The sequence below is a fragment of the Poromitra crassiceps genome (genome assembly GCF_964638095.1).
Source record: "Poromitra crassiceps genome assembly, chromosome: 19".
Lineage (NCBI taxonomy): Eukaryota > Metazoa > Chordata > Actinopteri > Beryciformes > Melamphaidae > Poromitra > Poromitra crassiceps.
The window spans coordinates 12,592,513-12,619,288 of NC_139646.1; the positions used below are offsets into that span (position 1 = coordinate 12,592,513).

General features: G+C 42.7%; 1 protein-coding gene and 1 pseudogene across 2 annotated transcripts; both read right to left on the reverse strand.

Moving 5' to 3' along the window:
* ilf3a (interleukin enhancer binding factor 3a) lies at positions 1-26,311 on the reverse strand. The gene is made up of 20 exons (XM_083655955.1): positions 26,181-26,311; positions 25,495-25,641; positions 22,939-23,050; positions 16,955-17,148; positions 14,680-14,854; positions 14,351-14,501; positions 12,837-12,928; positions 12,041-12,136; positions 10,698-10,809; positions 10,521-10,618; positions 10,319-10,427; positions 9,926-10,078; positions 7,152-7,342; positions 6,814-6,933; positions 5,177-5,308; positions 4,002-4,163; positions 3,302-3,428; positions 3,086-3,124; positions 1,987-2,376; positions 1-1,679 (listed from the first exon to the last, which is right to left on the reverse strand). Exons 2-20 carry the CDS (start codon positions 25,605-25,607, stop codon positions 1,507-1,509), a joined length of 2,739 nt encoding a protein of 912 aa, XP_083512081.1. The 5' UTR covers positions 25,608-25,641; positions 26,181-26,311; the 3' UTR covers positions 1-1,506.
* Positions 15,539-16,529, reverse strand: LOC310793437 (zinc transporter 7 pseudogene; annotated as a pseudogene). The gene has a single exon. The product of its transcript is annotated as a zinc transporter 7 pseudogene (transcript).
* Positions 26,312-26,776: the final 465 nt, after the last annotated feature.

Genomic DNA, 26,776 nt, shown 5'->3' on the forward strand with positions numbered 1-26,776 from the left:
AAAAGCGTATTTATTTAATTTCTTCTCAAGTAACGACGACCAACTACTAACCTAAGTGCCTTCTCCTTGAAAAAACAAAACCATCCAGTGAGAGGAGCGTGACTGACAGCCAGTCATCATCCAATCATGACAATGCCATTTCCAGTTTGCACTCGCATACCGAATAACTTTACAGACACTTGACAATGATGAACATGTTAATATTTAAATTGACGAAAACAAACAATTCATCACGTCTCAAGTCAAGTCACAAGTCTTTAACTTCCAAGTCAAGTCTAAAGTCATTTATTTTGGTCAAGTCACAAGTCATCAAAACAGGGACTTGAGTCCAAGTCACCAAGTCTCAAGTCCCTACCTCTGCTCGCAGGGGCAGAATACAAATAAGTCAAAATGTTAGACTACCTTCTCAGCAATGGAGCTGCAACTATTAGTCGATAAACAGAAAATTGGTCTGCAGCTATTTTGTTTATAATCGATTAATCCTAGACTCATTTTTAAGAAGGGAAAAAAATATCAAATTATCTCATTCCAGCTTGTTAAATTGGAATATTTTTACTTTTTAGTCGTTTATGACAGTAAACTGGTTTGGATTGTGGACTGTTGGTCAGGACAAGTTAGACATTTAAGGATGTCATCTTGGGCTTTGGGGGAAAAGCAGTTGACATACCATTTTGTGACATTTTATAGACCAAACGATAATCGATTAGTCTAAAATAATCAACAGATTAATCGATAATGAAAATAATCGTTAGTTGCAGCCCTTCTCAGCTTTGGTAACATGTCCCATTTTGTCCCATACAAACTTGTCCCACATTTGGTTTGTTGGGATCTGGTCACCCTAACCGACAATCCTCAAATGTAACAAAGTCCTGTCAAGTCATACACGATCCATCAACAAACAGCAGGCCAAGCAGACCTGAACCCAATTCAATATGAAAGCTCCGATATCTCTACTTTGCTCCAAAATAAACGTAATTTATTTTTAACAAGAAAAGATTAGAGCATTTATGACCAACATAGAAATTAACACATCTTCAGTTCAAAATTACATAATTACTTAAAATCAAAATCATAACCTACTGATAATATCGATACACTACATTATAAAACAAAACATCATCCTTATTTAGAAAATAAAACCATGATTTTTTTTTAAAGAGGACAACATGATGACCAAGATATGCCCCCCCCCTTTTCTTTTTACATTCACAGGGATGATGGTAAATTAAAGACAACAGAGAGACTATAATCCAAGATGGCCTTGCTTCTGCTAACATAAAAGATTCACATTGTTTATTAACCTAGCGTAAAATAACTAACTGACAAGGGAGTTACAAGAGTAACAAGACCTGTAAGAAAAACAAATCAAAATTCTTGCTTGGGAATCAACAGACATGAGGAAAATCGTTTTATCTAATTTCAAAAGTAGCATCCCATGGATCATCGCCAAGAGAAGGGTGAAAAGATGACATGGTAAGGTGAGAAATGCTGTATATTATGAGCCGTTTACTGATAATTCATGTTTCCGTATCCAGGGTAGGTGGTCTGGTCTTGTCCTGTGTAGGCCTGCCCTTGGTACACGTTGCTGAGGCCCTGCTGGTTCTGGTTCTGGTTCTGGTTCTGGCTCTGGCTCTGGCCCTGGCCCTGCTGGGGGTCCCAGGATGTCTGGTTTCCCCAACCTGTGGACAGATGACACCAGGATGCACAGTCAGCTTTTTTCAGACCATAAAGAAACTGGCCACATATATATATATCATAGGAAACAAATTATCTCCCTCCCTCACCCCCTCATTATCCTGGGAAAACAAAAATGTCTTTTTGAGATGACAAATAAGCCAATACCTAAATAAATCACTAAATTCAAAATATTAAATTGACTCCCTTATCACAGGAAATTGGTGTAAAAAATATGAATACATGTCCTCAACAGGCTTCGGTACATAAGTGTGCATGGGAACTGTTGGTTGGCCTTTTCTCTATCCTCACCGTAGTTGTTGTACATTTGGCCCCCTGTGACGGAGCTGGGGTACGCTGTGCTGTACATGGAGTAGTCTTTGCTCTGGGCGCCGCCCTGACCTGCCACCTGGTTCCCTTGGGTCAGCAGCTTCTTCTTCTCGTCCCCATAGCCATAACTATAGGGGCTCTCCTGGTCCGTGGGAGGAGGCATTGACTGGTAGTTTGCTGGCGTGGAGGTGATGGGGGTGGGGGTGGGGGTAGGGGTGGAGGGGACTGTGGCGGACATGGGCGGCGCAGAATAGGTGCACCCTTCGGGGTAGAAGGTGCCATAGCCGGTGGTGTCAGGTGCCCCGGAGGAGTCGGCCCCTGTGGATGTAGTGTTGGGTGCTGCTGCTGCTGAATTATTAGCGTATGGCTTATCTGAAAGAGGTTTAAAAAAGTGGCACATATCACTGAAAAGACCCTCCAGCTTTCCATGAAGAAAACTCACTTAATGATCCTTACTTTTGTTGTTGTTACCATAATCAAACTGTAAAATGAACAAAATATCAATCTGAGTTCAAATTTGAACTAAGTTTCTGCCCTTTCTGTTAGCTAGATAATTGTACTTTGTATGGGAGAAATCACAAATCAGTTTATCAACATGAAAACCTAGACAAACCGAGACCTGAGAGCTGCATTTGTTTGAGACATGCAATCACTGATGACAACGCCAATTAGTACTTATGAGATGCCTTCAGGTGAATCAAGCACCTTGCAGATGAGGTACCTGATGACAAAGCCCAGAGGGATTTTCTGAATATAGGTTTTCTATTAAGAAATGTTTCCATTGCTATAAAACAATTTCAAACTTAGCAAACAATAGTGCAACTTCATGATCAAAATGTGGTCTACTGTATGTGGCTTAAAGCCATAGCCATGTATTAAAATTATGTTTCACAAAAAGATGCTTGGAGATTGATCATGAAGGAAACTGCAATTTTTCTCTCTCTAACTCTGAATATTTGTAGTGCATCTGCATCATAAACACTTATTTGCAAACCATGCCATTTTAGCATGCAATTGAGTGGAGGCCCAAATGAAAACATAGAGCTAATAGAGACAATTGAGACAAGTAGTAGACACTTACGAAAACCTGTGCCAGCACTGCTCCCATAATTGTAGTTGGCTGTTAAAACAAAGGAAACAAATTACTTTTACATTGCTCACAGGTGAACCTGAATTTCAACAAAGGGGATCAATAAGTGCCATCTATGTGTGAGGTGCTTATGAACAGTGTTTTAAAGGATACAATTTTTCCTATTTAAGACAAGGCCTAAAGCTCGTGAGAAGTAGTGTTCCTTACTCTTGTTGTAGTTGTTTCCTCCAGACATCTGTTTGCCTCGGCCCCTGCCTCGACCTCTGCCTCGACCCCAGCTGTTGGACCCGGGGTCTGAAGGGATGCCTCGGATCGTGCCAAATCCTGGTATGTGCTGTTAATTAAGCGGGAGTTTGCAGGGGATTAACTGTCAACATCAATCACTTTGTGATAGGAGTATTATGCTTGTGTGGCTATGTGCATGCAGTAGCATATGTGTCAGAGGATTCATTGCAGAGTTAGGGAGCGACTATACTGTCCATTGGCTTGTCTTTTAACGTCAGACTATATAGTATAAATTCAATAAAAACTGACCTGGAAAAGCTACAATCATCCCAACATTATACAGTAGCGGGCATTAATTTAAAATGTTTCCTCTTTGTTTTTGTAAAGCCTTTGATGATGAGCCATACAACAACAGGATGCATACACTGCATTAATACACTGCATAAAACTGTATGCATACACTGCATTAATACACTGCATAAAACTCCAAGCCCTCGGTGTTCGCCTCCATTTTTCAAAGCAAACCTAGGAGCGCTTCCTCTTTTCCAATTGGCCAAACGGACGGAGGGTGACAAATCTGTCTGCCCAACAAAACTGAGGGGAATCTGATGGAAATGGATGTGCCATCATCAGGCCTGCCCGGATAACGGACATGGCTGCTAAGACTTGGAACTAGAATTACCATGTCGGTGTATGTGACCTTCTTCTTTGAGGGATCTCTGTAGCTGGACGGCGCACCAGCATCATCTGGAAACAGCTTTTCAAGGGCAGCGAGGGCAGCGTAGGCCTTTGCCTCCTTCTTGTTGGAGCCTCTCCCTTTGAACTTCTGCCCATCAACCTCCACCTGTGACATGGGGAGGGAAACACACCACGCAACAGGGCATTGGTGCCGAAGTATGGATGTGTCTCCCTCTGCTGCTCCAACACACCATTGAATAAGATGGGAATGAGAGAAGGAACATTGTCAAACAATTTTCCTCACGCATCCTTTGACTATGTACTGTATATGGTGTATCACATGATTAGTCAGGTGACCCCCCTGGAAAGGCATTTGAAGGTGTGTCTCTGTACTTGCTTCATGTCTAAGGAAGGTCTTTGCCCGAAATGTCACACTTGTGGTAATACCAATAAATGGTGGGAGCAGCAACGAGTGTGCAATTTTAATTTGTTATTTTCAGTTGCACTTCAGTCCTGCACCATGTCTTTCAGTGTTTGGATGTGCATGCTTTTTTTTCTTCTTGTTTTTTTTACTTTCTTGTCTAATTCAATTACACAAACATAAAAATCACAAGTAGATTACAGTTTTCTTCGTCTATGCAATATAGACACACAATTCAGATATGAATGCTAATGCATGGCAGAACCTGGACATTGTGCGACCACAACACAGGTTTCAAAAGCTCAGCTTTTGTACTGTTAAAGCTCTCTATACATAGCAGGGTTCCCACACCTTTTTAAACATCAAATTCTATGGCTTTTAAATTACTTTTCAGGCCCAATTCCCTCAAATCCAATAATTAGTTAGAATTTTTATAATGAAAACTAGCAGGCTTTACAGAAGCTCACAAACAATGAGAGAGGAGTGAATGTGTGTTAGTGATGGCAGACTATGTGGTCTCTTGCCTTCTACATAAATTCAAGCACTTTCAATGACATGTCTAATTGTGTCCATTTTCAAAAACGTTTATGGCCTTGATTATTTCTCAAATTCACAAACTTTCAAAGATTTCAATGACCCACGTGAACCCTGACATACAGCATATGGAAAGCAAAAGGCGGGAAAACAAAAACCCGACAGATTTAATCTTTCTTGCGGGGGGGAAGCTTGCTGCATAACGTGTGGTACCGCCGACTCACCTCCATGATGAAGCACTTCTCGTGGGAGCCGCCTGTCTCAGCAGAGAGCTCATACTTCAGGCTGCGGCGCTTCTCATTCAGCTCCATCACTGGGTTCTTCCCGTGCTTGGTCAAGATGGGACCCTGGCCACTCTGTTCATAGCAAGGGGGCAAAAAGTAGCTTCTTAGTCCACGATGACACCCCTGCTTTACTCAAGCAAACCAATTCACCACCGAGTTCTTAGTCTATGACTTAGGGCTGGGCAATAGATCGATATCATGGTATGAGACTAGATATTGTCTTACATTTTGGATATCGTAATATGGCATAAGTGTTGTCTTTTACTGGTGTTAAAGGCTGCATTACAGTCAAGCGACGGCATTTTCTGAACTAACCAAACTGTTCTATTACTTGTCTTTACCCACTTAAGTCATAACCACATTGAACATCAAAAATCCCATTGTGTAAATATTTTGTGAATGCACCAATAATCAGTGAAGGAAACCAATTTTTTGCCTTTTATTTTGATCAGTTGCTTTAATAAAAATGCTTGCGACATCTCACATGTGGCTTTGGCTGACAACTGGACATTACGCCCACTTCGTAGAAAATATCAAGATATCTATCCTGCATCGCCATTCAGCCCTAAAAATACTGAGATATGATTTTTGCTCCATATCGCCCAGCCCTAGTGAAACAAACATTGGGAAAAAGGGAGTTATTGTATGGGGCATTTAAAAAAAGGGATGTAACTGTCTTAAAGACATGTTTCATTGAGATGTTTGTCAAATTTATGAGTCCATAGTCATTAAAAATAAAATAAAATAAATATAAATAAGATAAAAGGGTAACATTACAAAAAGGTACAAAATATGCCACCTTAAATTATCCTGTTTGGTGAGATAAAAAAAAATTGTGCACATTTTCTAAGGTGTTGAAAGTGTAACGGATCACATGACCAGAGATAAGTCAAGTGCATGACCATGGAATTGTGTGTCAGAACCAACATGGCTGCTTTAGAAGAAATACCTATCGCCCCAAAATAACCATTCTGCACGTGGTCCAACAGGTGCACATAATTGTCATTGTATTTGTGTGTCTGTTGATGTGCCTTTACATGGACAATGTGATACGATTTCAGTAATTGTATTTGATTCCAGCACATTTCTGTTGTGCTAACGTGTTTTGGCTTGTATATCAATGGACACTAACTTGAGAGACTTTAAAAATGACAAAGAGATGTATATTTTGAACGTTTTATGTCCTTTATTTTCTTGGAGTTTTCACGGTGTCTGCTGACGAAACAAAGAGACAGAGGGAAAGAAAATAAATCTTCAAAAGACGAAGCGAAGCGGCCGGCGACTGCACATGTATCGGAGGAAGCATGTGCTTGTCTACAACTCTCCCCAGATCGGCAGAGGGGGTGGAGTAGTGACTGGAACAGCAGGGGGAATTGGCCAAGTACAATTGGGGAGAAAATAGGAGACAAATCCGATAAAAACAAACGAACAAAAAAAAGAAGAAAATAAAAAAAGAAGAAGAAATCTTCAAAAGACATCTGCATGATGCGTGTGGCCATTATATCATTGGCCCGTTGTAGCTACAGGGGATATTGAGTTCTAAACACCAGTCAAGATGGAGGCACACCGGTACATACATCTTCTGATGCAGTAGAGCCTGTGGTAACAGCGTTTCCCGATTCCTCTGTTCCCTCGCTGGCACCACTGGACTCTGCCTTGGGTTCTGAACCAGTTGGCAGACCCAGTTCCTGTAGGACCTGTGAAAGACAAGAGCCAACATGTGATAGCAGAAGAGGAGTGACACATCTCCAACAGTGGAGAGAGGCTGAGACAACAATCACAATACCCTGTGTTTCAGGGAACCTTCACTGCATGGCACAAAACTGGATGCTGTGTAGGGAACCTGGCATGCTAGTTTTGAATACTATAGCAATTAAAGGGGATTTTATCTCTCTGGAATCTGCAAGAGTCTTGCCTTGGTGGCGACATTCAGCTTGGCAGCCCGTTTCGACGGCCCTGTGGACTCGTAGGTCTTCCCATTCAACTCCACAGCCATGGTAAACACCGGCTCATGGACCGGGCCCGTCTGAGATGTGAGCCGGTAATCCAGACCAGGTTTGTACTGGTTCAGACGCATCACTGCATTCATACACAGATCATCGGAGACTATGGGGAGAATGCACAGGCAGAGAAAGGCAAAAGAGAGATCAATACTACAAGGCAAAAGGAGCACACGAGTTCAATCAATTTAGAGACATTAGCTCTACAATGCACCAAGTGAAAATGACCGTCGGGTGGCTGTTTTGATGTATTTTCTAATCTTTAGTACATTTTCATAAAATAATTGTATTAGTATCCTAAGTTTCCACACGCAGGGGCAAATGACTCATTTAATGTGGAACACTGCAAAACACTAGATATAGGAGCTAGCCTGTGTAGTGTGTCACATGGACTCACTGACTACTCAAGAGTCATGAATATTTGCATGTCATACGATGTGTGAGTATGTCTGTCCAAAGATTCATGTGTTTTGAACAGTGGGCAAGCTCTGCCCCTTTCCCCTGAAGATGCGGAAGTCTTTGTTTAAGCTGTAATTCCTCGAATGGCCACTTGAGGCAGGACTCAAAAGTCCAGTCGTTCCTGTTAAAATGCCCCACTTTCAATATCGGTAGCGGGTGAGTCTGTCTTACTGTTTCATTTCTCATCAAAAACAAACTGTTTAACGCTAGTGGTGATAATGCTGCCTGTAAACTACAGATAACTTTATTTTATTACACTAAAGTGTTCACACAAGTGCAGTAACGTTAATGGAAATGCGGTCCAATTCCAAAACTAGAACAAATTTGATGAAATTCCGTCAAGGCATTCCTGAGATATCGCGTTAACAAGCTTGAAAATGGCGTTCGAGAGGTCACAGCGACCTTGACCTTTGACCACCAAAACCTAATCAGTTCATCCTTGAGTCCAAGTCGATGTTTGAGACAAATTTGATTAAATTCCGTCAAGGCATTCCTGAGATATCGCGTTAACAAGCTTGAAAATGGCGTTCGAGAGGTCACAGTGACCTTGACCTTTGACCACCAAAATCTAATCAGATCATCCTTGAGTCCAAGTCGATGTTTGAGGCAAATTTGATGAAATTCCATCAAAGCGTTCCTCAGATGTCGCATTAATGAACATCGTACGGACGTACGTACGGACAATCTGCTGTATTTGAATATACTGTATGGTGTACAGTGGCTCATTTGACAGCAAAAGTGAATATGAATGGCTTGACGAATACCTAAGTCTTTGATGTCCATTACGAACATGATTGGGGGCGGCTGTGGCTCAGGACATAGAGCAGGTTGTCCACTAATCAGAAGGTCATGGTTAGATCCCTGGCTCCTCCAGTCTGTGTGTCCTTGACCCCAAATTGCTTCCTATGGTTGCGGCAGCCAGTGTTGTAGTCGAGTCGTACTCGAGTCTGAATCCTGGACTCATTTTTAGGACTTGTGACTCAACTTGGACTTGAGCACTGATGACAGACTTGAACTCAAGCATTCATACATTCAGACTCGGATGTTGGAGACGAGGACTCACACTTGTTAATGGGTACTTTTTTGTTTTTGTTCATTTTTTGTAAAAGGCCCTAATAATTTGGCATAAAATATTGACAGCTATAGTGACTGTAGGCTCTTTCACACCGGCCTTGAAAGCCGAAAAATGCACGGAAAATTAGCGCCTCCGATGTGAAAGTCGTGAATGCGCTTTGGTGGACAATTGTTTTACGCCTTTTGTCCCGCGACAGGAGGTAGTAACAGCGCCGGGTTACCTGGCAACCCGCCTCCACTTGAAAGGTCGTCGCAGCGAGCCGGAAAAGGTGCGAATGGTCTGCTCATTCATAAAAAAATTACAGGGGAAATCACCTCATGTGATAAAGAAAGTGCAGTAGTGAAAGTAAAAAAAAGTAGCCTATACAATCATGACTGCAGGGACGCCAGGAGGAATGCTCCGTGCGGTTACGCTTTATGCTCAAACGATGTTGACATTAGTTAACGTTAAGTAGTCATGTGCATTTATAGCCTATACTATTCCCCCGACGAACGTTATGCAGACTGCAGCTGTTTGATATGCGGGCGGTCGTGTATCGTTCCAATTTTAGTAGGACACCATATCGATCTGCCCGCCCACCATGCGAGTGCACTATCCTCCCTGCTCAGCGGACTAGGAGGGAAGTCTTGTTGAATGAATTCGTTCATCATACAGTAGCCTAGGCTACACTAACCTATGAAAATATTAATTTGGGCTAGGAGGAGCAGGAAATCCCTCCGCTCGCCTTTCAATGCGGGAGCAGGGGATTTCACCTGAAAGTACAGAGCAGCACGGTAATGTGGCCGTGCTGCTTGGCTCGTGTGAAAGCAATTTCTGTGGCGAGGCGGCTGGCTTTACGGGACTCCTAAACGGCAATTTTTGCGCGATCTGTGTATGAAAGAGCCTATTATTCAATTTTGTGCAAGGGCAGGCACGTGTGTTCCACCTAACGTAGATTCACGCTCATATTCAGTAATCCAAGACTCTGAATCAAGTAATGGGGACACGACCCACACTCTTCTTTGGTGACTCAGATACTCGCCTCAGGCTCTAGATATAGTGACTTGACTACAACACTGGCGCCAGCACCCTGCGACTGTGTGGTAGCTTGCCTCCATCGGTGTATTAATGTGTGTGTGAATGTAGGCGTGTGTTGCATGAACACAATCCATTTACCATTTGACCATTTCCTCTGAAAGCGCTGGTTCTTCTGGAATTTGAGAAACTTTCTCTGCTTGCTGTTGAGTTGGGTGTCATCCCCCCCTTTATCCACCTCTGCATAAGGTCTCTTAGCCGGCAAGCTGACGTGTCCATCAGATGAAACCTGGGCTGGAGAAACAATAGACACAAGGCTGGGAACAGATCTTTCCACCCTGTGAGTGTTTGATGGTCCTTGAACTATATAGGGTTTATTATAATCCAAACAAGTTTGTCATTATAAACTCAGTGACACTGACAATGAATGGATGACAACCAAAAAACAAACAAGGACACAATATTGGTCTCTCAAATGAGGAGACGATACTCGGGAAGGGAGATTGATCATTATTGTAGCAGCTAGCCAGGTACCTGTGGTATCTTTGGTTTTGTCGCTCCTTAACCTCCGTGGTTTCTGAGGAATCAAGTCCATCCCCAGCACCTTGTGCATCTGTCCAAATGCAGACAGCCTCAAGGCGTGCTAAGGGGAACGTCAAAGTTAGGCACAATTTGTGGGGTTCAACAATACATGTTATGTATTATACAATACATGTTATCATGAGCACTGTCTTACCTGAGCACTGGAAGTGATGTCTTCACGCTGTTGTGGTGTAAGATGTCCAAGGGCGTCGGTCTTCTCTCTCTCACACGGATCTTTAATCCCGGGGCCATCTTTGCAAAGAGCATGTTTAATGAGTCTTATGATGGTCATGTCGGTGTTAAAAGACGAGATGAGAAGTGGAGAGCTTACCTTCCAAGAGGATTCCAGAGGCCACACACTCTAAAACTCTGCGAAAGTATGAGCCTGCTCCCATTGGCCTTTCAGCTGTAACAATGACCTTCTCCACGAGTAGTTCAAGAGGCTGTGTGGGGACCACAGCAGAGAAACAGAGCATACACATACGGTTATAAAGATGGTTAGTCAGGGTACAGAAAATACATTAAAGTCCAGGATTTGGGGACATGCCTGTAGCTGGTAAAATACTGTGACTGGCAGGTTTGTCGACTCTACACACCACTTTGACTGATAATCAACCACTTAGGAGATGCTGTTCTGTTCTAAAACCCTAGCTGGGTATATAAATTGTGAAAGTGGCGGGCGAATTTTTGGAAAGTAAGGTTCAATATGACCTGCACTCACGAATGTGGGTCATATCCAAAGAGACAGTCGGCATGTCTCTATGCCCACAAAATGTTATACGGCTGGCACGCGAGTGGGGTAAAACCGCCCATATATCCCAATCGGCTGACTCAACAGGTTTGGGGATTCTAGAGCAGAACACAAGACGTCTCTTCAGATGTGCGTTTACTGCGGTGGTCAAATCCCCGATCATGTCTGCCTGGGCTGGGCTAGTAGCTAAATTCTAACTTTGCTGAATGGATAGAACGGGGGATTTACCCCACTCTGACCACGCCCCCAGCCAGGCTGAGCCAGCTAACCGAGCGTCTATGACGAGACATCGCCTCAACCTATGGTCTTTGCCATGGAGTGATTCAGCACCGGATTTTGAACTAAAATAGCAGTTTTCCACCATTAGTAGCTGCTCGACTTTGTTCTTCTTTGCTCTGCTTTTGATAGCACCTGTTGGTTTTCCACCGCAAATAGTATTAGTTTGCCCTCAATGTGCCCACACCACACAACTGGTCATAGCGATGCGACATGAGACTGCCATGCAAGTAGGGAGGCTCCCCTACTTGTCCATATATGGAACTTGTAACAAGTTATGAAATACCAATGCCTCTTTATTACCTACATCAGCAAATGAGACCCTCAGCAAGAAGATTGGCTATTTATATAGTTATTTTAAATGCCTGTGCACGGGGGCTCAGAGTTCAGGTTGAGCCTTCCTTTCTCTCAAAAACAACTGAAAACGGCCGTCCATTGAGGTCCAAACCTGGTTGCAGTGTTACTCAGGCTAGGAATTTCCTCAATCAACCAACACTTCATGCTCAACATCCACTTGGACCTACCATCTCGTATTTTTATTATAGACCTGCTTGATTCAAACGTGCAGAATGGATGGCAGAATAGAGCGTCTGCAACAAGCCTAGTTTATACACGTTATCTTAATTGTATTTATAAAGTTTCCTCACCCATCCTGAGATTGGTGCCCAGGTAGGAACACGGTTACACAAGTCCCTCATGATCCGGATCACAATGACAGCAGAATTCAGGTCGTTGACTTTGGCCTGCGGACAAAAGCGTGAGCCAGCTCAGTCAGAAGTGCTATGACCTCAACTGACAACCACCTGTGCCTTTTGGGGTAAACAACAGGATGGACCCCGACTACCAAGTATAGTTAGCTCTGTACAACTGAGCCATCGCCGAATTCAACAAATGTACAAACCGATATATATTTTTTAAGACATTTTCTTTGTACATATAATGCTACCTATTTCGGACAATTGAAGAAAAACTCTTGTAGAGATACAATATTCCTAGTGTTGAAACAATATCTGATCTTAATAGTCGTGTGTAGCCAATTTCCTCAATAGTAGAGCAGTTGAAATTGAGACAGCTCTACCTGAAAGAGAGAATGCAATACAGGACATTTTAAGAAAGCTGATATCAGTCATCAAGAACGCTGCATCCACTGATATGTCCTGATTCCTGTATCTGTGTCCGTACCAATGATTGGTCTGAATCTCTTGACATAAGCCATTGGTATGGATCAGCAGAACAAGTTTCACATCAGTCAATAATTAAGATCTTTTGAAATTGTAAATATGGAATTCCGACATTTTCAAATGTGTAGTAGATCAGGAATAGTAGAGGGCAGCGTTAAAATTTTGCATTTGCACTTTCTCAGAAAATGGAGAAAATAATAAAGAGACCATTGAGAGAATTAAGAGCTCAACTTTATGTACAAGTAAGGACGGGAATGCAAACCTGGAACCATTTGGCGTGGCGGAGAGACGCCAAGGCAGTTAGGCATTTCTGCCTGTCCAGAACGTCCGGCGGATCGTTGACTGTTCGCGTTTCTATTGACGAGGTGGGGTAAGAAGACAAGGTACAGTTTGACCAAGGGGGTTGGTTCTGTCTTGCAGCTCAGGGAGTAGCAGCTTTCCCCAAAGCACCAGCAGCAGGGAAAGGGGCTCGCAGTTCCTATTGTGTAAATCTTTGGTCCCAACATATGTCTGATAATCCTCTATGACAGACCCAAGCTACGCTTTACACAGTGTGTGAAGGTGAGAGCATCAAGTGTAGAGACAGTCATAAATACTTTGTAGTATTTATAACATTACATAGTGTAGTATTTATAACATTACATAGTGTAGTATTTATAACATTACATAGTGTAGTATTTGTAACATTATTACATAGTGTCATGTAGTTATCTTATGTGTCCTGTGTCCTTGGTATACTACAGTGAACGTCCCCTTCCCTCAGCCCCTCGGCTTGGTTTTGCTGCTTAGCCCCCCTCCTGAGACAGTGTCCAGTTGGTCAAAGGTCCAGCGTCCCTAAAAAACTTCACAAACTAGAAGGCAATCAGTTGTAAATTAGAAGCATTTAGAGAATGTGGAAGTCTGCTTCACTCTGCAGCAAAACTGATGGGTTCCCTGACCCAACTCCCTGGCTAAGATCCTAGTTGAGGCTTAGAATGGGCCTTTTGAAGACTTCATAATGCTGAAGTGGGGGTAAAGCTTGAGTTTATTCTTCCTGACACTCAACTCAAAAGACCTCACTGTGACTTTGGACTCCCACATCAATTATACAGTTCATGCTGATTCAAACAGAGCCACCAACACTCCACCGACCAACACCAAGACGCACACATACATACAGACACACCAACACTCCACCGACCAACACCAAGACGCACACATACATACAGACAAACATTTACTTGCATCTCTGGTTTCATTGCTTGTGTCGGGTTGAATTTTGATTCTCCCAGAAAAAGCCAAAGAAATCTCCTCCTTGCCGATCAGTTTTGCTGCAGTTAGTGTCAAACGTACAACTTCAGCATAAGATACATGCACTGCGCGCTTTTAACTTGTTATTCTTCTAAAGCCTTCACTTTAAACATGGATACAATTTCACAAGAATAAAGAAAGTTGTTTACGACTGAGGCATTGTCATCAACATGTACAAAATGCAGTGCTGGCAATCGCCAGTTTGTTACAGAGCGACGATGGGACTCTCGAGCGAGTGAAGAGCCAACATTCATTGGTTGTTCACTGGCATCGGACTGAGACACTGTACAGCTTCACTGATTTCTATAGCCTGGGGATGGACAGCACTGGTGGAAGGTTTGAACTGTTAAAAGACCATTACAGATCAGTGGAGCAGTACAGGATCTGCTTACAGAGAAGAACACAGATCAAAGAACACAGATCAGTTGAGTTATTGGGCTTCAGGACAGAGCCGGGGGTAGTTGGAGGCTAGACCAAGATGCGTACCTTCTTCAGTAGCTTCACTCTCCTGCTCCGTCCTGATCAGAGGTGACGTCAGATGGATGATGAGAGTCCGGATCGGCTCTTTGGTGGTCTTCACAACAATGGCTGCATCCTCTGGACTCTGGATTACTTCATATTTGTCCTCCGTAACAACCTATTAAAAGAGAGACGGAGAGCTAGGATGGTAAATATCTAAAAAACAAAACATCATCCTCTATATGCATCCATTCTTTGATCAATTAATTTGAGGAGAATCTACAATCTGAAAATTCTTCTATTGATAATGTAATGAAACAACTCAAGACATGGACATCAGAAGTAATCATTTCTACCTCTAATTGTGCAATTAGCATTTCAGCCACTTGTGCCAGCACAGCGATGGTGGGCTTGTTGGAACAAAGCAGCACGAGCTCCAGGTCCATGTCCCCCTTCAGCAGGAGCCCTTTGGCCACCAAGCCGACCCTCATAACCCCACGCAGGACGCGCTCTTTCGCCTTGGGATCAGCACTTGACACAGCAGGGGGAGGGAAAAAAATATACATCTTTTTTTATATTAGGGGAAATAAAACTGTCAAGTTAAAAGACTTCATGTTTCAAAGCTGACACAAAAATGATGTGTGAAACTCCCCATGATTCATGTGAGACACAATTTCAGGTCTATTAATAAAAAGGAAATGAAAGATCTCTGTGATGGTCAAAGAGCACAGACTTCCTCAAGAGAAAAATAATCACACCCAAAAAAGATTGTTTACATGAGTGATTGTAATATGTAGATGAAACGTGTGTTGAAAATCAACCACTTTTCAAGGAGGATATTCAAATTCAAGCATATTCCTAACCTTGAAAACATGACTATTAAAATCAAGCATTTTCCAAACTTTCAAGACTTTGTACGAACCCTGGGATTTACAAACGCACCCTAATCAGCATTGTTTTTCTCCTTTATGGCTTCAGTCACAGAGTGATTATGTCACAGGAAGTTGACTGCACTCAGGAAAACAGCGGGATCTGGCTCCGATTGTCCGACTCCTGATCAAGGCACTTACACACAATGACGTTGTCCTCTGTCACCAGCCGATACAGATTCATAAAAAACAGGTTTGTATGAGTTCGACGCCAGACTAGAGCATCTTGGGAGATAGTCTGCCCGCCCCATCTGGCCTCGCATTGTCCCGCGATGGAGTCGCTTCGTCATTGGTCCAGCAGCACACGAGAGCTTTGGTCCCAGGAGTACAGAGGAGGGGGAGGGGCTTTCAGAAGAGGGGGAGGGGCTTCTATATGGCAGCCACGTCGATCTGGATGTACAGCTGCCACACTCCTGCCCGTGTGAAGATCAGGAGCGATCAGCAGCTTGAGCGTGCCGATGTAAACATCAGAGCACAGTGTGCAGAAGTGTGGCTCCTGTAAGTTAGACACACCCTGCAGCTGCTGCACCCTCTGGTAGCAGCTTGGCAGGGTGTGGTCCAGCACAGGAGCCCTCTGCATCAGGACCCCGATAGACTCCCTCAGTAACGGCACTGACTGACTCCGATCAAGATGGAGATGATTCATGAGCAGATTGGGTCAGCAATCATCAGCTCGTATCTTTGTATCAGGAGAGCAGAGCTGATGATGCCCCCGCTGCCCAGCATGTCTGCCACGATGTGCAGGAACACACCTTGTGCCCGTGCCCACCGTGCTTGTGCCCCGTCTCCATGCTTGGCCCTGTGGTAGTGACTGTGACCGTGGTTCACACTGTCGTTAAATAGAGAGTGGCTGTGGGCATGACCTGGATCTCCTCAGTGGGAGTGGCCATGGCCTCCATGTTTGAAGACAAAGATGCGCACCAGGTTGACCAGCAGGCCGGCTACAGACACAGGCAGCAGGCGCTCATGGTGAACATCAGGAGGCTCCATAGCTCTCTTAACTGTTGAGGAGAAGATGGAGAATGCAGTGAAGATGAGGACGAGTCCGTTGACGAAGCCCGCCAGAACCTCCGCTTGCACATAGCCGTAGGAGAAGCGGTCATTGGCTCTCCACCTGGTGATGACTGAAGCTGCCAGGCCAGCAGAGCGCTGCAGTCAAAGAACATGTGGAAGGAGTCTGAGATCAGACCTAGACTGGTGCTCCAGATGCCATAAAGAAGCTCCATGAAGGCAAAGCTCAGGTTGAGACTAGGGCTGGGTATCGGTTCAAATCTCATGAATCGATTCCCATTCACAAGGTTCCGAATCGATTAATCACGATTCGATACGATTCTGGATATTCAATATTGGATTCGATTTTCTGATAATTAATATATATGCATGTATGTGTGTGTATACATGTATGTGTGTGTATGTATGTATGTATGTATGTATGTATGTATGTATATATATATATATATATATATATATATATATATATATATATATATATATATATATATATATGAGTTTAACCTGTACTTTATGCAGACCTGGGGTACCATCATCAGTGATGTCACATGTAACACTAACAGGGCCATTCAGAATGATTCTGCTTAACAAAAGATGTGGTTAGCCAAATTAGCCCGCAGTCCCATTGTGGGAGCACCCCGCCCTCCAAGGCAATGGTAGGGGAAACACTGCATTTGGACGCCTTGCTTACCTCCCCGCCTCTGAATCTCCTTTGACGTCTTTCTTGTCCAACTGGTCGGACACCGTCTTGAGGGCGCACTCCACATGCGAGATGATGGTCTGCACCGCCTCCAACTCCTCTGTGGAGGGATACACTGCAGAGTGCTTGGCCATCACGTGGCGGTCGTACGGCCGTCGTCGTGCCACCTGCTGTGTTAGAGGTGTCTTCAGGGAGAAACCACAAAGTATTTCAGTCATGAACACAATGTAGGTGATGAAAAGTCTCAAGTTAAAGTAAGGTTGTGCAATTCATTGATTTTTAATTTCAATTACAATTTTGGCTACTCACAATTATGAAAACATATTAATTAGGGATGCACCGATTGATCGGCACGTGACCGGAAATGGCCGATTTCCACGTGATCGGCCTCGACCGTGATCTGCACCGGTCACTCTAAATAGCCGATTCTGTGAGGCGATTTTCACGTGACATGCGCGCACCCGAAAGCAGCGAGACCGAGACGGATGAGTTGCAGCCAAAACAAAAGCAGCCACTACACACATGCCACAGCATGTCTTCGTCGGTGCGGAAATTTTTCACCGTCAGTGAAGACGATACAAAGCTTGCAGTTTGTCACACATGCATGTCGAGAATAAGCCGCGGAGGGCCAGGGTAGGTTGGAGTCCACTCCAGTCTGAGCGGCTCGCTTCACCTCACCGCAGTCACCGGCCCCTCTTCCCCGACCAGCTGCAGTCCACATCACCGCTGCCTGCTGCTATCTTGTCAGTCAGGTTGTAACGTGGATACAGGAGAGGACTATTTGTTTCGTATTACGAATAGAACGACGAACATAATAATAAAATGCATCGGACCAGTGTGCAAGGTTTTCTGTGCGAGATGATTTTTTTTTCGAATGGCAGATTAAAAAAAACGGACTCTGTGAGTCAACTCAAACTCATTTCCTCATCTACCGGTACTCAATAACAGCCAATTCCACAACTGTAGAGTGGGCATGGCTTCGAAGGTCTCTGGGCTCCAGACCTATAGGCTATAAACTCCTTGTCCATGGATAACATTTTGACGTTTATTTATTTTATTTTATTCGTTTATTTGGCAGGGACATATACAAAAAAAACATTAAACACCATAGGGGAAGATATGCTTTGATTTAGCCATAGGCTACTTTCCATCTGGAGCCCCTGTTCTGTTCCTTTTTTCTTTTGGAAAAGTAAATGCATGATAGCTGTGGGATATACTGGTTGTTTTATATTCATTGTAGTCTATTTACACAAAAAAGAAAAGCTGTTTCCAGTAACCTGGAACACTTTTATTTTTAGATGTTTCTGAGTGAGATCGTCCTACCTCGTGCAAATGATAAGAAATGTGAATGTTAATTTTCTATTAAAGCAAAGTAAAAAAAAAAGAGTCAAAAAGTAACCCGTCAATTATTGTTCTTAGAAAGTAAATCGGAATCGGCCAAAATCAGTATCGGCAAGTCAGACTATTCAAAAATCGGAAATCGGCCAAGAAAATGGCAATCGGTGCATCTCTAATAATAATCGATAATCGAGATAAATATTTTTATAGTATTTATTTTAGTTAGCCCAGTGATTCCAAAAGTGTGGGCCATGGAGGTACCGCAGGTGGGCCGCGATCAATTCAGGCGACCACATTCTACATTACGGTCTCCTGCCTCCCATTCATTCACCCTATTTTCCTCTTTTGCATATTGAGTGTAAAGGAGCCACCGAGCCAGGGCAGCCAATAGAATGCATTTGTTTGTGTCATGTGGTTTTGGACAACCAATAGAAATTAGGGATGCACCGATATGAAAATTTTGGCCGATGCCGATAACCGATATTAACATTGCTGTTATGGCCGATAACCGATATTTACCGATGTCGATATGATCTGTATAAAACCACATTTTTATGATCATCACATTTTGTACATACTGAAAAACACATGTTAACACTGAATTTGAAAAAGTTATGCATTTCTTTATTTGCAAAGCCTTTGGAAAAGCCCATAAATCATAGATTTACTGCATTATTTCATATCAATGTGAAGAATTTGGCTGATAATGATAACCGATATTAACATTGCAACATCTGACCGATACCGATATGACCGATATGTAAAAAAATCGGCCGATACTGGCCGATACCGATATGATTGCCGATATATCGTGCATCCCTAATAGAAATACAGTATCCGTATTCCGTAGATGGAAGAAATCTGACTCTGCTCTCTGCTGCTCTTCTAGTTAGTTTTGCAATCAACAGTGATTCAATCCAGAGTAGAACTTGACAAATACATTGTTACACCTTTAAAAAAAATCATGATACAGAAACCATTTTATAAAAATTGATTTTCTTTTGCTTGTTGTGTGTATTTGCGGTTCTATGGGTTCATAGTAGAGCCCGGCCGATACTGGATTTTTTAGGCCGATGCCGATACCGATATCAGGGAGTAAAAAAATTCCGATGTCGATATATCAGCCGATATTCTTATATTATATATACCCATTATATTTAAAAAAAAATTGCAATGATCCCTCAAATATATAACACTTGACAAAGATATGACTTGAGATACTGTATGTAATATATGGAGGATGTTTTACAGCTTATCAATCAACTTTATTGTCCAAAATTACATCAATGCAATGAAACAGTAAACATCACCGGGAATTTAATAATTATAAATAACTAGAAATTAGGGCTGGGTATTGGCAAGGATCTCACGATACGATACGTATCACGATACTTGGGTCACGATACGATTGTATCGCGATATATTGCGATGCGATACATACTGCGATATATTGCGATATTCTACAGAATTTACTCAAAATTAAATAATAGAGCTAAAGATACAACACACTGTGTACCACCCAGGTAGTGTAATAATATGTACCGTACATCACTTTATACTTATAAGTTAGTGGACAAATTTAGTTAGTGTTGAGTGTTACTGAACGCATCAATATGGGAAATATCGATACAGTATCGATTAGGGGTGGGAATCACCAGATGCAGAGGCCTGGCATGGCATGGCCTGCAATTTTTTTTTTTTTTTTTTTAAATATCGCGATACTTGGCATCCAAGTATCGATACAGTATCGGGAAATAAAATATCGCGATATATTGCCATATCGACTGATATCGGTCGGGCTCTAGTTCATAGCGATCTCCATGTGACCTAAATGAGCTGGTCTTATAGACATGGATTAGGGCTGCATGATATTGGAAAAAAACTGACAATTGCGATATTTCCCCCCCCCGCCTGCGATATGAAAAAATACTGAGATTTTCACCAGATTACCAGAATAGCTGTATTTTAAAGAAAATAATACTTCTAGAACCGTGTTTCTCAAACTTTTTCAGACCAAGGACCACTTAAACCAATGAAAAAAACTCGGGGACCACCTAACTCCCAAAACATCCCCAAAAACAATAGGCCTACTACTTCAACTGTAAATGACAAATTACAGGCTAATTAAATGACAAATAGCAGTACAATTAATAAAATTTTTGGCTTCCCACAATTATGAAAACAAGATAACCGATATAAAAAATATATATGTAATTTATTTTAGTTAGTCCATTTACCTTTATTTTTTTACATTTATTTCTCCTGTTCAGTTCAAATATATCCAAAGTTCAAATAAAGTTTTTTCAAGTTCAATAAATGCACAATGTTGCCAAAGTCAAATAGGCTATCTTTTGCCATCTTCAAGATGCATTCAGTGATGTTTTTGTGTTCAAATAAGTGTTAAATGGCTCTATATTCTGACAGCAATTACTGAAATAGAGTGTTTGGTCAGTAACTTGGAACTCCCAACCACCCACTGTACTCTGTCTCTGTCCTGTAGCCCTGCAGGCAGAGTGGATGTATCTCCACAACCGTAAGTCGTAGAGAGTCATGGGTGGTGGCGTTGGATTCGGGGTGAAAAAATACATATAGTCTTTTAGAGGCATCATGATCTGACCTTGATTTTCCCAGAAAATGTAAATATTTCTCTGATTGGATAGTGGGAGGTAAAAAAAAGGAATTAAATAGAAATCTACTCGTAACTCGCGGACCACTGTTTGAGAAACACTTCTAGAATGATTGGGTGCCTTTGTAGAGGAGTCCATCTGATTTTGATGGGGAAATTAGGTACGGTATTTTAATAGTGTTTCTCAACCACTGGGCTGTGGCCCACTGGTAGGCCTCAGCGCCATCTATCAGGGTTCATATACATTTTGACCAATGGATTTCCATGACTTACAAGCATGAAAAAGTGAGTGAGTTACGACATTCTACTTTAAAATGTCACTAGCCTAAACTTCACTTAGTGTAATGCAGCCTTTAAAATCTGGAAAAGACAACATTTATGCCCCATCACCATATTACCATTATCCAACAACTAAGACCATATAGTCTCATATCACAATATTGATATAAAATTAATATATTGCCCACGCCTAATATTGAGTGCCACAAGAAACCTCCCAGTGATGCTATTTGCAGAAAAATATTAGATTTCATTGATTTTAATTACTGCTTTCTGATGTAAATGCATCTTGTGAAGTTAAATGAGCCTGAGGTCAGCCATTTTAATTTTAGTCACTCACTTTCACTCTTTTGCAGGAATTCAGGTTGCTTAAATGCCTTGTGGTTGACTAAATCAAGGGATCCACTTTCACTTGACCAACCTGTTCCTGCCCTGTGTTACATGTCTAGCATGTCACTGTATTCACTATTTTTTACTTTGGTATTATTAGTTTAAAAGAAACGCCAAATGTATTTTATTTTGAAATTCAGAAGAACAGGAAATTGTCGTGGTTGAGGCTGGCTAAAAGACGTGAAGTGGGGGAGTCTCTCTCTCTCTTTCTCTCGCTCTCTTTCTGCATGTATCTCTCTCTCTCTGTGCAGCCACTATGCTCCCCAAGCAAATCTCACGGCCGTTTACAATATAGCAATCATGTAAAATATAACGCTACACTATAGCAAGACTGTCTGAACAAAGTGAGAATGTTTTTCTAAACGCATTGGCTAGCAAAATATAGCCTATTCCTAGATGTCATGATGAGATTGGTGATGTTTGGACAGAATGGATTGCCTCCCGCAGTGCTGCCTATTTTTTCTCCCCTCTGCACTGACAGGTAGGATGATCCAACAGCCTCTGAATGACATGGGCTCAAAACTACATAACAACTTTTATTCATTAGCCATTGAAATTTGCCTCCACAAAAATGTATGAATAGACCAGAAGGTCCCTTCCCTATTACTAAACAGCGTCATGACTTACATTAAGTTGTGCTCGTACTGAGCGCATTTGCGTGAGCGTCAAACTGACGGTGAAAAACGTTTGCTTGTCACAAAATAACACTCGTTTGATTGACGGCTTATTTGAGGGAATGTAATTGTGCTATTGATCACATTCGCGAACCTGTTGCTCTTTGAACAGGTCTGGATGTTTGTTGGCATATGGCCAAGCTGGACGCATCCGCCTCCCCACTCACATCGTTTACAGACGGGCTACCTGTCAGCAACGCAACGTAAGCAAAAATAATTCCATTTAGGTCTCTGTGGACGTTTGTTGTGTTGAAGCTAAGCACCGAATGAGCGAGTACAGTAGCAGGGCATCTCTCTCCTTTGAGACAGCCTGCATTTCACTCAGTAGGCTACCCCTAAAGAGAGTTTATCAAGCAACATGAGGAGTTAATTTGCCTTGGACATCGCACGTTCTGCGATGTGACTATCGCGCATGCGCAATAGTCACATCGCAGGGGGGGGGACTGGGAAGTATAAAAGGACTATGGTAAAAAAATTGGGAAACGGGACACATGGATCACACGATGACATAGCTTTTTTTTTGTTACAAGAAATAAGATTGATGGGGGGGGGGGGGGTTGATGTTCAGCCTTTGATTACAGTTGCAGAAGTGAGGTGAAAAGACTAAAATCAAACTACCAACAGATTAGCATGCCATTAGGGGAAGATTTAAGAGGTGAAGCAAAAACCTCATGACTCCGGTTGTCCTCAATCTCTTCGATGGAATGAACGTAGTCGTGGTAATGTCTCAGCTCCTCCTCATAGCACAGACAGTCATACCAGTAACGCAGGTCTTCATATCTAGAGGGACAAGACAGTAAAATGAGACTCTTGCTCTCTAAACACTCAAGCCAAATGTAGGCACTAAGGAAATGTATAGGAATGGGGGCCGGCACATTGCAGTGCAGTGTCTCTAGGGCTGCCCTCGACCAAAGATTATTCTGGTCGACCAGAAATCGATCGCAGCTCAGACCAATCGATTGGTCGAAATGGGGTCTATTAAAAAAAAAAAAAAAAAATGTTTGCAATGTACTTTTTTTTCTTATTTTGTGCAGTGTACTGACTACAAAGTGCACTATACCTGATAGCTGATCATTATAAATAAAAGCTATTTGCAGTGTTGTAACGTTACCGGAATGGACAGACTGATCAGCGTGCGGTGCAACACCTGGCCATATCAGCTAATGGGAAACGGCTGTCAGTTCGTGGCATGGTTAATTAGTTGGCAGAAAGGACAGCTCGACAGCTTTTGCGATTTATTCCAGTAACATCTTATACCAGTCTGTCTAACATTACCGGAGTTGGAGTGTATCTCTGTGGACGTCTAGTCTCATAAGGTGCGTACTGCGTAACGTTAGCAGCTCGTTAACAGCTGATGGTGGCTGCGTGGTTAATTAGTTGGCAGAAGGGTCTTATAACAGTCTGTCTAACATTATCGGAGTTGGAGTGTATCTCTGTGGATGTCCAGTCTCACTGATGTCTGTAGTCTCATCTCATAAGGTGCATACTGCATAACCGAACGTTAGCAGCTCATTAACTCATTGAGTGCCAGCCACTTTTGGAGAACGGACGCTCCCAGTGCCAGAGTTTCAGAGCGTTTTCAGTGATTTCTCGAGGCCCACAGAATATTGTGTGATATTACTATGTAAACACCGAACACGCACAAAGAACGAGGAGACTCTCTTCTATCATCTGCAAAAAAAAGTTTATTGATCCCATTTTCCGTTCTTTAGTTATGAGCCGGAGAAGATAGCTTGATTTAACGAAAAACAGCAATTTTTTTCTAGAAGCTGAGACAATGAGCCTTTTGTGAAATTAAACATTTCAAGCACATCATTGACTCTGACTCTGAAGCTAATATTTTCTGATATAATGACACCTCAAAAATAATTTCCTTCAATAAAAGAGTGAAAACAAAGGAATTTTGTTTGGCCAAATATGTTTTAGCTGCAACCAGCAGCGCTGGCCCCTGCGTGAGCAGACCCTACACCTTCTTGCTGGTCTTGATTTACTGCTGGTGGGCATCAGATAGCCTATTCTAGCTTGTTTGCTCTCTATGCATCGAGCCTGCTGCTGCCTGGGTCTGTGTGTACTGTCAATGGTTGTATGCTGTAGTGCCCTGCGTGCCCCACCCCCCTCCTCCTCCTCCTCCGTGGTGGGAGGAGTGTCTCTGCTGCGGTTTGCTCTGAGTTTGATCTGCACTGAAAAGTCCGCTGCATCCCCCCGCTTTTTTACAGCGTGTCCTCGGCTCCCAGCTGAGAATAATGTAACTTTTCAGAAAGACGCTGGTGTCGGCAACTAAATCATATGGATGGGCTATCGCAGCGGACACAGATGGGGCTCAATTGTGGCAGCAGATGACTGCTGTTCACAGGCACAGCTAACGTTATGCTTCAAGCATATCGATGCGATTTCCGTTTCCTCATGACTTCTTCTCTCTTTTCTCCTGGCCTTTGTCTAATCGGGAGAGCACTGTCGTCACCTAAGGGTTCTGTAAAATAGGTTAGACACATTCAATAGCTCCCATATTGTAAGAGGCGATGTAAGAGGCTTAGATCGACATCCCCCCGTCAAAAAACGCAATTGACGAACATGTTCGTCCTTGGCACTCTACGTTACTAAACGAAATGACGAACATGTTCGTCCATGGCACTCAATGAGTTAACAGCTGATGGTGGCGAAAGGAGAAATAGCGAAAAAACACTTTTCGAAAATCTAGTTAGACGGAAATAGGCAAGGCCTATATGAGCAGATGCGGAATGACCCAAGGAATCCAGGGATTTTTTTTTATTGTAGACGCTATGGTTCAAAAGTTATGGACCAAAACGTAAAGAGGGCTGTTTTAGCGGCACCTAGTGGTCAACTAGTGTAATTATTTCGCCCATAGTAAAAGGTGACTGCGAACCTACCTACGAAGTTTAGTAGAGGCAGGTCTTATGGTTTCTGAGCTACAGCTAATTCAATGCCAACGATTTCAAAACCCCATTCTAGTGAATTGGGGGGGGGGGGGATCGCACGTTATTGCGAATATCACAATGTGCAACGCATCTCTGAGCACACGTGTCATCAATGAGCCGAACATTTTGATGTCTCACATATCTATGTAGTGTAAAAACTGTAGGAGATATGGCAAACCACTTTTGACCAGAAGAAAATAGAAGAATAAGTATGAGAGATTCCAAGGATTGTGCTTGCCTACCAGCAAGCACAATAATGAAGTGGGGGTGCTGTAGAGCCAGTTGTACCTATCAAAGTCATGCGGAAGGAGGCGGTGGCCCTGTTGTATCAAATCGTCCCAGTACAGGAGCTCATCGTAGGCCTTGCGCTCATCCCACATTGTCGCTGGTCCAGCGGCCATGGCTTTTTACAGTTTCAGCACGGAAGGTTCCCACCTGCTCCACAAAGAAAGGCGTCATTTAACGTTAGTCAACGTACAACTGATGGGATGGAACAAAAGCAGTGAAGTGAAATCAAATCTTGTGCCCGAGATTAAACTGGCCAAATACATTTCAACAATGATGTACCGCGAACGTTACCCGGTAACGACGTTAGCTAGCGTAGTAAGTAACGCTAGCGTTACACAGGAAACTCTGGCGGGTTGAATGAGGCCATTCTCTGAAATGTCATGGACCATTGTGTGAGCATCCCCTCCCCCAGCAAAATGCACCACTATAGTTAATTATTAGAAACGTAGCACATTTTACCCGACCTAACCGGGGACATGATCAATCAATCAATTACGTTTACAGCTAGCGAGCTAGCTGCTTAGCTCTGCAGTTGAAGCTAACGTTAGCGTAGCCAACTGTTTAGCCGCCGGCCATTTTAGGCCATTTACTGTCCACAGTTAGCGAATACACGATTTCACGTTTTAAGAGTTATCTGTAGCTCTATCGAACTTGCTTAACGTCTTATTCGTGCTTTAACCGCTCACCTTTGTCAAGTAGAGTCTCTCGCCCTTCTCGCAAGAGTCGCAATGCCGTTTGTTGCTGCAGTGTGCAAGCAAGAAACCAACCAGTGTCTGGCCGAGGTGTGGCGCATAGAGATGACGTGATAGGCCAGGGCAACTCACCATGCATAATGAAAAACTCGATGAAATGAAAGTCTCTTGAATCAGTTTTTGTGTAATATAGCACTTGCAGAGACAAAATCAGCTTTTCTCCCAGTACAGAGGGAGGGGTGCAGCTGGAGCTCCGGAGGACCACCCAAACTTTGTTTTTTGATTTGATTTGATTTGAGTTTATTTCATTTTAGTTTATTTCAGTTTATTTTTTAGTTTAGTTTAGTTTAGAGTTTATTAGATGTCCTTCTCCAAATGAAACTGTAGACTGCTGCATTTCACAAGAGTACCTGTCCTGCAAACAGATAATAAATAAATGTCAGCTGCTTACTTGGGTAATTTATGAAAATATAGCAAGTCGACTTTTTAGGCCAAGTAAGGTAGACCCATTGATAGTATAATAAGGTAGATCAAAATAACTTGCCATGAACAATTTCTGATGGCAAATACAGCATAGTGCACTGCAGATC